General features: G+C 36.3%; 1 protein-coding gene across 1 annotated transcript in view; it reads right to left on the reverse strand.

Moving 5' to 3' along the window:
• The window catches only part of LOC140153329 (calcium permeable stress-gated cation channel 1-like), a 175,606-nt gene that overhangs the window by 104,069 nt on the left and 58,362 nt on the right, over window positions 1-13,175 (reverse strand). The window contains 3 exon segments of the mRNA XM_072176056.1: window positions 1,000-1,191; window positions 4,287-4,324; window positions 7,083-7,188. Of these exon segments, the coding sequence (XP_072032157.1) occupies window positions 1,000-1,191; window positions 4,287-4,324; window positions 7,083-7,188 (336 nt within the window).

The following is a 13,175-nucleotide window of genomic DNA, read 5'->3' on the forward strand; positions in this document are numbered from 1 at the left end:
AACCATGAAGTACCACTATTTCAGGGCTCAAGTGATTTACTAAAACAACTCAAATGAAGAGCATTACTGATTTTGTATTTACCCATACATTGCAAATGCCGGATTTAATATGCACGAATGTGTGCTTAAAACATCATCAATGTAGTAGCTAATGCGTCATGTATACACAGAAGGTTTGACATTGTGCTTGAATGCATGCACAGCTGACATTAGTAAATGTCTACTCCTTCTTTGACTGTTACCTAAGATGATAAATTTGCAAGTATTGGGCCCATCTATAGCACTAATAAGCATATCATTACAGGGTGTCCCACAAAGTATACTGTACCATCGAAAACATCAAATGTTGGGTTATTTTAATGCCCGAACCAAATAACAAACCAAATAATCCACATATCACAAACATTTTTTACAATTGACCACTCTGATAAATGCCAGAGGTACTCTCTGTAAAAGACAAATCAAAATGGCAGATTTACATAGCATTCCTCACAGGGCAATTTTGAGTTGGTACTCTTTGGGTCTTTATCTCTATGGATTGTTCACTTCCGTATTGTCTGTAATAAATGTTCCCCCTCCAATTTTTCAATGAAAAATTGACAAAAATGCAATTATTTCCATACCATATCATGTGAGTTAGCTTAAAACTAGCATCATTCATGTCAGTGACAATCGCTAAATCGCATGGACAAAACCTATTATGACTCCAACTTCCATCCATTTAATTTCCTAATTATGGTAAAATTTCACTAACTTAATCAGATTCTTACTTGATTATGCACTTACGGGTGTAATTTTGTTGTGTTTACCACGAAAATATCATTTTCCACGCGATTCTGTGGGCGTCGCCATCAGTGTATTAGTATAGACATAAATCCCTCCTTTCTACAGGAGCACCATCGGGAAATTGAACCCGATTTTTAAGTTTTTTTCACTGAAAAACCACAACCGGGATGTTTATTACAGACAATATGGTATTTGAGGTGTTTCTATACTTACTGATTTGGTATATTACTGATTGTGGTGCGGCCAAAGTTGTCGGCTCCTACCTCCTGGGTGCCGCTAAAGTTTACGGGTAATATGACCCCCAAAGAAAGCACTACTATAATCACCATGAGCACTATCAAGTAACGCTGGAATTGTAGATATTGCACCGCATCTGTACCAGACTTTCTCACAATTTCTTCATCCCTGAGAATAACAAGACAATTTCTTTTCAATTATATATGTACTAGGCGGTTACCCATTTTTGGCGGTTCTCGGCTGGGCGCGATTACCTGGCTGATGGTGACTGTACCCACCAAGTTTCATGCCCATATGACAGTTTTTACTAATTTGACCTCAGATGACCCTGATGACCCCAAAATTACCTTCCAAAATTTGGCTCTAAATGTTGACTGTACCCACCAAGTTTCGTGCCCATACGATCAATTTTATTTATTTGACCTCAGATGACCCGTGGGTGACCTCGGATGACCCCAAAATGACCTTCCAAAAAATTGGCTCTCAATGTTGTCTGTACCCATCAAGTTTCATGCCCATACAACAGTTTGTACTAATTTGACCTCAGATGACCCCTGGGTGTCCTTGGTGACCCCTAAATGACCTTCCAAAATTATGGCTCTAACTGTTGACTGTACCTACCAAGTTTCATGCCCATACGACAGTTTTTAGTAATTTGACCTCAGTTGACCCCTGGGAGGGGGCCCCGGGGTCAGATGACTTAACGAACCTAAACTTATTCTTGCCAGGACAGAACTACACCCACCCACCGAGTTTGGGCCCCGTACGACCTACTACAGCCTCACACAACAGTTTTTAGTAATTTGACCTCAAATGACCCCTGGGAGGGGACCCCGGGTCAGATGACTTAACAAACATAAACTTCTTCTTGCCAGGACAGAACTACACCCACCCACCGAGTTTGGGCCCCGTGCATTTACCCACGACGGCCTCACATTAGCAGTCACAGACAGACAGACAAACAGACAGAGAGACAGAGAGACAGAGAGACAGAGAATAGCGTATTATTATATAGATACATGTGTGTTTAAAGGTGTATGACATGTAGGCTTACATTCGTTAGACAAGGTTCTTATTTTTGTTAACACATTCATCAAAAGCAGACATTAAAAAAGTGGCAAACTAACCAGCCATATATAAATAAATATAAAATAAATGAATGAATGACTGGATGAATGAATAAATAATTGAACATTATGAATGAATAAATGAAAACAAACAAAAAAATGAATAAAAATATGTTGTCTACTGGAGAAGCATATAGCTTGTATGCTGTCTGCTGAAGATAGCATATATGCTAGTATGCAGTCTACTGAAGATAGCATATTGGCTAGTATGCTGTCTTCTGGACATAGCATATAGGCTATAGTTAGTATGCCGTCTACTGAAGATAGCATATAGGCTATAGTTAGTATGCCGTCTACTGAAGATAGCATATAGGCTAATATTCTGTCTACTGAAGATACAGGCTTGTATGCTGTCTACTGAAGATAGCATATAAAATAGTATGCTGTCTACTGGAGATAGCATGTAGGCTAGTACGCTGTCTACTTGAGATAGCATATAGGCTAGTATGTCTACTTGAGATAGCATATAGGCTAGTATGCTGTCTACTGGAGATAGCATATAGGCTAGTATACTGTCTACTTGAGATAGCATAAAAGCTAGTATGCTGTCTACTGGAGACAGCATATAGGCTAGTATGCTGTCTACTAAAGATAGCATAGTATGCTGTCTACTGAAGATAGCATATAGGCTAGTATGCTGTCTACTGAAGATAGCATATATGTTAGTACGCTGTCTGCTGGAGCTAGTATGCTGTCTACTGGAGATAACATTTGAGCAGCATTCTTCTTATAATAGACACTAGCTTGCATATTATAGCCTCGTTCATAGTAGACATTTGTCAAAACCGGCAAACAGTTTTTTATTAGACTAGAAAATACCCAACCAACAAGGACCCTCACAGACCGAAAACAATGACCCAACTGATGATGCCCACTGGACACAGAAGACTGTTCACATACCAAGGAGATACCCCTATCTAAAGTGGACATTGGCTTAAACAGCAAATTACATCTTGCTTTACATTTTACAATTCCAACAACCTGGGATGTCCTCAGTTGGAGGCGTTAAAGGTGTTAAATGACAGATCAAGGTCCAAGTTTGCAAGTCTTTACAAACACACACTGAAACACCCACACACAATCTCTCTCATCAATATGCCAACTTGTGTATGAATCAAACCATCTGCTCAAGTAATAATACAACACAGCAATATTTAGCGCTGAAATCATATCATTAAATATTATCACAAATGTGGATAACACCCTTCAGGTATAATACTGCAGGCAATAAATTAATGAGGTTATTTACTTTATTAAGAATCAATCTTCCCAATTAGTTAACAATTTAATCCTGTGTGTGTGTTTCTATTTAGCATACCTAGATGACCTGTTATTATATCCCCAAGGAAAAGCAGTACCACTGGATGAATTAATCAAGGGAAATTCATTAAATAGGTTTATAATTCAACCTGGGGAATTCAACATGTATATTACTGTCTGTCTCTGTTGATATGCTTTGGTGCGGAATTGAATATGTGGCTTTATCTTATGACAGCTTAGCCTATATGATAGGATTGGGTGACATAAAACAACCTTGTTTCTAATACTTTGGAAATTAGGTTTTCCTGCTAAATAAAATAAATATAAATTAATTTAATTTAAGCAAAAACCAGTGGTGGCACCAGAAATACTTTTTTGATTTTTTTTGGTTGGTTTTATTGGGGGTGTGCAAGTTAACTGGACTGAGATTAGGCACACCCTGCATATGGGCCTGGGTTGACTTATCAACCCTATGAGGACTATTTTGATTAGCTACAAAGAGGACTGGATCTTGTAGTGAGCCAATCTGAGATATGTAAGAATAGTAAGTAGGACTGAATTGCTAAAATATCTGGAAGCTCTATTTTGATTTGTCTTATAATCCCAGTAAAATGTCAGGTCTGAAGTGTGTTTTGTTTCATGGTATGACTAAAGACATGGGTAGCTTGTCAGTGGACGTGCTCCCCCAAGAGCATTTTGCTGTTCTGTGGACCACCACAATTTAATATTTTCTTCTTAGAATATACAAACCACCATAAAACTTATAAAAGGAATATTTATGTGATGGGCCTTTGCATAAGGTAGAAATCTTCATGCGATAGAATTGCACAAGCCACCAAAAATAAATATCACTGATCACACAAACATTATATTTACCTAATTTTGAACATTGCTGGAATCCAGTCACATATACCCTGTAATGTAAAGATAAAATAACACATTAGCACAACAAAATACCATGATAACTCTCTGAAAGTTGAAATTAACTTTGTGTCTGGATCAAACTCCCTCTCTGCTTGTTAGCTCTTTTTGCCTAAGTGGAAGGAAAGAAGGAAGGAAGGAACCAAAAAGATGAATAGAAAAGTTGTTTTCCCTGCCCGGGATTTGACCCACCGACCCTTGGGGTGCCAAACAGCAGAACGGGTATAGCAAGGCATGTGCATAACCATCGCCCGGCCAATGGTTTCTTGCGTATATGTAGTTTGGCAGGATCACATAATCGGATCATGTGGGATGCATGATCTTGCAGTCGCTTTGGGCTTTATGGTTTTGTATGGTCTAGTAGCGTTAGGGTTAGTTGAGGCCTACTGTTTTTGTAGTCTTGATTAAAGACACAATATCACTACACTTGTAGTAAAACTAATGAATAAAATTTGTAGTCATGTTACAATCTAAGGCTACAAATTAATTTAATTTACTAAAGCAATGAATTAAAAAAGGGGACTAGCCTTGTAACATGCTGACAGTTTTTCCCCTTTTAGTTCTTTACCTTTAAGTCTCATTTCACTCACATTTTCTCAGTAATTCTTGCCATGTTCATGAAATCCTTCATGAATTCACATCATATTAATATAAGTCACATATTTGTAATAGCATCTACTCAGAAATAATCTTGTTGTCTACCACTCACCTTTGTTCCATAACCATTAAGGTATAGGACATTTTTTGTTTTTACTATAGCCCCCGAATGAAATGTATTTAATTATGTTTGTACTCACTCAGGTAGCATTGTGTGTGAATTTTACATCCGAACTAAGTGCTATTCATTTTTATGGGCATTTTAGTGTCTAAAATGGCCCAAAATGAGGGGTTTTCAATATTGCCGTCCATTTCTAATCGTCACCCCCATAGACTTTACATGTAAAATAAAAAGGCTCATAAAAATTTAATAGCACCTAGTTCTGACGTAAAATTCACACAAAATGCTTTTTGATTGATTACAAAGATAATTAAATACTTTTCATGCGGGGGCTATGTGGAATTTTTTGAAATGTATTCCTTGTACAATGAAATTTCATAATAAAATGTCCATTGGAAACAAAGGTGCACTCCCTTTTAAAAAGGAATTTAATTCCCTTGATTTGCCTACATAAAGTCACATAAATTGTTATTTTGTCCCATCTGGAGGATGCTCAGGAATTGATCAGGATGTGAGGTTTTTACAACATTGTCATTGCTAGCGGTTGTGAACCCTTTTTCGATGCATTCTTGGAAAATGATGATGTGCTTTTTATTGTTTCAAGTGCAAGTTGCTCAATTAACTTTTTATCATCATAATGAATTACAGGAGATTGTGAATCCAGTTATACTTGAAAACTGAAAAATAAAAAACATTACAGACCAACTTCTGAAAACGATGTGGGAGCTATGGGACAAGAACAAAAAAAATTGAATTTTATGCAGCCTGAAGGATTTCCTTTTGCAGCTCTGACACCAGCAATGCCTTTCTATTTCAAAACCTAATCTGGCATGTTGTGATATGCCTCAAGTCATTCTATGTCCCCATAATGTTCTCTTGATTATCCAAAGCTGAATGTTATCCAAATACTACTCACACCCATGTGTATCTTCACCTTTATAATATTTTTCTGACAGTCAATAGTGTTGTATATGACACATGGAAGTCTCCAATGCAGGGATTGCACACCATCAACACCTGGAGAATATTTCATAACATGTTTTCATTTTTTTTTATTATAAATTTGCTTCACCTCATTCTGCTTTATGAATATTTACAATGAATTTGAAATTTCTTGTTATTCTCACTTGGTTTGTACCCAATTTGTTATCCGGGTGATTATAAGAAAGGGAAAATCAAATATTTTGATCGTGTTGTTCATTTTTCCATTTACATTTACATTCCACAACCCCACCAAAGGAGATATGCCCCTGGACCCCCAGATTAGTTTCACCCCTGCCCATCAATTTATCCTGATGCTGCCCCTGGTAGTTCATAATATTCATTATTCGCTAAAATCATGTAAAATCATCCGTTTTGGGGCCAACATTTATTCATTTTGGCTAAACATTTTTAGAAAATATGTTTGCAAAAACTCTTCAGATTTTTTCAGATTTGTCAGATTTTTAGGGTAGTTTTAGCCTCCAGGAAAAAAAAAAAAAAAACCCCAAAAACCCCCAAAAAACGCTTGACTGACTGACCCTACTTGAAAAGTTCATCCACCCGTAGAACAACAATTAATTTAATTTTCTATTATTTGTGTCATATTTTCGCACATTTGTTGACTTCAGGATCAGTGACATTATAGTCTGGTTGGATTTGTTGGTTTGGGCACCTGTACATACTTTTGAAGATCTAAAGGGTTAAATCTTTCAATATTAGAGTATACAGTTATATAGAGTTCTAACAAATGAATGTAGAATGTATTATAGTGTGATATAAAATTGGATCGATTGAGCTTAACTTTATTGGCTATGAGTTTTAAAATATTGACCAAGACGTAGTCAAGTCCTATATTTTAAAGCGAGACCAATAAATATTTTATCATTATTATGTTTGCATGCAATATCTTCACACACTTTGATGCATCAAATCATAATAATAACTGATGTTGTATCAGTATTAATCAATGAAATTATAGCCACAGCGATATATATTACAAATCGGTTAATTTTGCCTTAAAATTGGGACAAGACAGAGAAGACTGTACTTACAGTGACTTCAGAATGACCAGGTAATATTTCATCTTCTTCACCCCCTTTCTCCCCTTGCTGTGTACGTGATGATTTGCTGTGATCCCCATAGAACATGCTAGTCCATCTGATATAATAAGATAAAAAACAAACCTTTAAAGTGTGAAGCAAAATATAACATCCTAAGATCACCAAGTGATGAATGAGTTGCAAAGAATAATCGGAGCCAGATAAAAAATACTACTTCGCGTCTGTCATCTGTCAATCAAACTCAGAAATGATTTGTTGTGATGATTGAAAATTTTGAATGTGGTGGTAAAACAGCGTACCCTATGGTTTATTTTGCACCTTCAAACATACAAACCATCTCAAAAGTTAGATCTTAGTGATAGGAATTTTATTTCCTGAAGGCACCATGTCAACAATACCCAGAAAAAGTTTTTTCCCTTGTAAAAGTAACATAATTTTCACCATATTTTTGTGATTCCTTTTCTCTGATGAAGGCAGCAGATGAATCAAACTTCCTTTTACGTGCTACTAACCAATCAAAAGTCATGGAGAGTTTGATTGACAGAGATGTCAGACACAAACTAGTCTTTTTTATTCAGTAGGCAGAAATAAGGACTCCAAAGAGTTAGATGCATAATGCGTGGTGGTATGGGAAAGCTGTCATATTGAATTGTCACTCATAGGAGCCAAAATAGTACACCTTTGATATTCATTTTCATGGTTGAGATTAAAATTGCTTTTAAGATATTTAAAAGCCTGATGTCCTCATACAGCAGGTTTGTCAATAGCACATGTTATTTGGATCATTTACTATCGTTTACAACTTGTACACCAACATTGCAAATTGCTCAAAATTTGTGTCAACTTTATGATCATTCAGGTTTTGCTTAATGAATGTCTTGATGTAATATTTTATACTGACACTTGTCAAACTTACATGTGGACACCTGTGCAAGTAACAGCAGCCATGTTACAGCTTCTCTGGCAATTAAGTGCCAAATTTAAAATATGTACACCACTTGTGCACTTTCATTGCCAAAATAGCATTGTGCACAGAAACATACTACGATTTAGAAAAGATCAGGACTACAGTCCGACCAGAGGTATACTATTTTGTACTTGATATGTGACAATTTAAAATGGCAGGGTATAGGCAGAACGACATCACAACTGCAAAACACCAGTGAAATCAATGAGTCGGTTGGCCGTGAAAACATCTGTTTAGAAACAACTTGAGCATAACAGGATAAATAAAGGGTGTATGCACCTTACACTGGTAACGCAATGAGTTACTTTGCTTGCCAGCCAACTTTTAGCAAGTGCAGTGCACAGAAAATGTCGGCCCTAGCCTACTATATAGCTGTCCGGTTGATTCCCTAGAGGGCGCCACTGGTCATTGACCAGAAGGTATCATCCATGAACACAGATTTGCGTAAAAAGGGTCATTTTCAAGATCAAAGCACTGAGAGTTGCCTGCAGAAAGATGAAGTACTAATTTTCAGTTGTACTTTGAGCTCTCAAGTTGAAAGAGAAGTGCAGAGATTTCAGCAGAGAAAAAATGCATACCAATTAGGAAATTTAGAACTAAATCAAATTTTAGAAAAGATTTCTCATAAAACTAGTCCAACAAGACCACCTTTTCCCTTCTATCCACTGATATACAAACCATTACATTATATGTATAGAGGGAAGGGGAATGGTTGGACGAGTATGACTTATATAGTTAATAATTATATACAAATGCACAAAGATATAGAAGAGAGTGGTCAAAATTTACTACAGGAAAATTGTGTCAATTTGAAATGCATAATTCTGGTAGAAAGTGTCTAGCTACAGATTAGTAGTAAGTAAATTTAATAGTTTATACAAAAATACACAAAGATAAAAAGAGAGTGGTAAAAATTTATAATAGGAAAATAGTGTTGATTTAAAATGTGTGTAAAACAAGTCTGGTGTCTAAATCACTACAGATTAGTAGTACAAGTAGATTTAATAGTTAGAACATCATAATACAACATATTCAAGAAGACATGCATATTTTTCAACATGATACAGTGCACTTGAATCCAAGGTAGCAAAATAGCTGAGCAGAGCAAAGCAAAATGGCTGAGAGTTAACACATTCAAACCTATGGTTAATGATTAATGAAAATGTGAATGATTACATCAATTATAAACATGATAACAGGTGTACACAGTATATGGCCTGCAGCTCTGCTGGCCATTTCCGTAATGCAGACCAACTCCATCCGCCCTTAAATATATGGCCTTCGGCTCTACTGGCCATATCCGCCATGCAGACCACCTCCATCCAGTCCTCCAATATATGGCCTACAGCTCTGCCGACCATATCAGGCATGCAGACCAACTTCATCAGGCCCTCCAATATATGGCCTGCAGCTCTGCTGACCATATCCGCCATGCAGACCAACTCCATCCAGCCCTCCAATATATGGCCTGTAGCTCAGCCTATATCAGGTATGCAGGTGAACTGTATCTGGCCCTCAAACTGATCTGTGCCATGTTTTAAAAATGCCCAAATACAGATCTTTCAAATGTTTTAATGCATAATTTTTTCTGTTGAATGATATATTATCATATATTTCATTTGAATACCGTTCAGGTTTACACTTATTCATTAATTTCTTGCAATCTCCATTCATTGCATTTGACAATGGCACATGAATATTGATTGTTTGAGGTGTTTGTCAAAAGTATGGCTAGCCCACTACGCCATACCTCACATCTGAAATTGAAACTGATTCACAAGGATATTGAGTTGTTCAATTTAGTATTCACTGGATTATCAGAGAGTTTCTACATGTAGATAAAATATTTTGTCCAATAGCCAATTTGATTATAATTAAAATCGCATGTTTATATTGTTGGAACAATGCCATAAAGCAGTTGGCTACATCAACCTACATTGAATTATACATTTATATGTATCATGTGTAAGCCTGCCACATTGCACTAAAATACATTTTATTCTTTGAAGTTTATCTTTGAGGTTCAAGTGATATAATTCACAGTGAAATAATACAATAATATATAAACTCTTAGAAAAATGGTTCCAAGTTGTCCTGCATGTAGAACCCGCAAGAGAAAAGCAGTTCTTGACAACTCAAAGAATTCCAAAATGGGTCTTTCTGGTCTTTCTAGAACCCTTTTCAGGTCTAAAAATGGTTCTTTCAAGCTTTTCCAGAACCTTTTTGGTTCCACAAGCAGGACAACTCAAAGAATCTTTTTAGGTTCTACTTAGAACCATTTTAGTGTAGAATTTAAATTATCTTCAACATAGCACTGTTAATCACTTTTATTAACTAGATGCTGTACGCATATAATTTCAGTCTATTATTGATCAAAGGCATTATTTTGCTACGCATCTTTACTTTACATTCAAATATTGCATGTTAGTCATGCTAATAATCAATATTGTGTATATTGAATGAGTAAACCCTGGACAGTTGGAAATTATACTACTTTGTTTAAATGAATGTAGATTTGGATAACTGAATAATTGATCAAATTCAAAAAATTTGTTTGAAACTCATGTATGAGATGAATTTATATCAGTAATAACAATTTTAAATGTCCCATGCCTGGATTCCTCACAAAAAATAGCAAATAGCAGGAAACCTTGTTTTTTCTGTTTTTTTTTTTTGAGAAGCAAACAAGTGATCCTCCAGGAGTATGATAAATAATAGCTCTCCTAATCTGCATGAATAAGTACAACCACTCTAGATTTTGTACATGTAGCACAAAGTCAAAATACTTGAGAATGGATTAAGAGGTTTCCTTTCTCTTGACCCAAAGGCTGACAGTAAAATTGTTCACTTGATTGTTGGGAGTGGCCTTCTTTTCCTTGTTCTTTGTCTTCAAATCTGTTTCTCACTTCTCTTTTCATATAGGCCAGCATGCTATATAGGCTTTTTAGCCTGGCTTGAGCATTTTGTTTGAGCCTGGTCCCATCAGGACCCAAGCGTGTCTCCACACGGAGTGACTGTTTAAACAAACAAACAAACACAGAATAAAGTCAGAAGGGTGAAACTGCGTAAGGGCAATGTCGGGATGTAAAGCCACAGGATGGAACGATGGAATACCACCAACAGTAATTTTGTTCATTCTAAAGCATAGTCCCTATTCTTAATATTTGCTGTCGGACGGTCTGTGGCTAGTACTGGCTAGTATTTATATACATTCTTACCATAATTGAACAAGTTACAGATTAATTTCTATGGCGTGCATAATATGATTAATGAGTTTGCATAGAGTTGATAGAGACAGGTGCAACTTGAATAATCAATGAGTCTTTACACATAGTACTTATAAATCCAGACCAAAGAATGTAATAGGAGAAAGATGGTTTCAAATAGCATTATGCATAATACTATAGTGAATCTGCCATATTGAATTGTCATAAATGGGACTAAAATAGTGTACCTCATGCATTTTTTCAGCATGGTCTTCCAAATGCACCATTGGATCCACTTAAAATGACCTAACTCTTTACCTTATATATAGTGAATCCAATGCTGCATTTGGAAGAAAAAAAAATTGGTAACAATCATTATCATGCAGCCTGTATAATCATCCAGTTTAGCCCTCCTTGAACTTGAAATATAGAAATTGAAAAAAAAACCCCACCCAATAACAAACACACACAAGGGCAGTGACTTTAATTTTCATTACCAAAACACACGCTAGAGTCTTATTGGCTTTACAAAGGGCTCAAGTTTATGTGCCTCAGTGCAAAGTAAAAACCTACACCCCAACCACTGACATTGTTTATAATATGCATTTTTATGCTATTTGCAATCTACCAACACAGTCCAGCAAATGCTGACATCCACTGTTCCCCCACTTACCAAGCTTTTTCACGAGTCCAGATTGATAGTGTTTATAAATGTGCACACACCCCCACACACAGATATAAAATAATGCACAAATGAAAACAGCAAACATTCTTAAGATTGGATTGTGGTCTTGAATTCGTCTCAAGTTCATTGGCTACGCAACTGCTCAAGAACCTAAGAAGTATATTCATTTTTGGTACATATCCATACTTGCATAGTATAAAATGGGCTATTTGAAATCCATGCATCCCCTATGGAAGACATGGCTTTAATCTCCCACAACGGGGGTGAAGATTTCAAATGGAACCACCCATTCAGCTAACTCTATTTGAAATTCACACTCCTTGTGTAGAAAATGAAGGTCATGTCTTCCATAAGGGGTGTATGGATTTCAACTGGAATAGGCATTTCTGGCTCAAACCAACCTAGACTAAAATATACAATTAAATACAATTACAATAAGCTCGGCGTCGGAGAGCTTTACAAAGCAAAACGTGCATCTCTAATTTGTACATAGGAGATTCATGTCTTGGTCATCCACTAAATGACACATTCAAGTGTGTAGGTGGGTGGTTTATGGGCTTGCAAAGAAGCACTACAAACCATCAGACAGCGACAAGCATGTTTTTACACTAATGCAAGATTCCCTTATAGCTCTCTGTGAATCAAATTGATTATTCATTCTCAATTCAAGTAGTTTATTGATGGGTCATGACGAATACCAAGTAATCTAATAAGATGGCCGGCCTGCCTGCCTGCCTGCCATAGGATTATCAACGTACTTAGAAATTTGATTTGTTACCAAATATAACTAATAATTGTAACCATCCTTATCCAAATCCCACGTGCTGACATTTGAAACAACTTAATAGCATTTAATATCATTTATCTGTCAGTTCACTTGTTTTTATTTTAAACACGTTTTGTTTTTATATGCTTGTGCAAATGGTTAACTCTTCGCATACAGATGCCTATTGCACAGTAGGCAATTCTAGTTGAAATACACACACCCCCTATGGATGATATGAGCTTCATCTTCTACACAGGGAGTGTGAATTTCAAATGGGGTTACTTAAATGAGTGACTCCATTTGAAATCTACACACCCTGTGTGGGAGGTTAAGGTCCTGTCTTCCATACAGAGTGTATGGACTTCAACTGGAATAGCCGAATTGTGGACAGCAGTCTTAATATTTATAAATTATGCAAAGAACAAGAATCTTACATCTACCTTTTTAAGAATTAGTTTCA

The sequence above is a fragment of the Amphiura filiformis genome, chromosome 5 (assembly GCF_039555335.1).
Source record: "Amphiura filiformis chromosome 5, Afil_fr2py, whole genome shotgun sequence".
NCBI lineage: Eukaryota > Metazoa > Echinodermata > Ophiuroidea > Amphilepidida > Amphiuridae > Amphiura > Amphiura filiformis.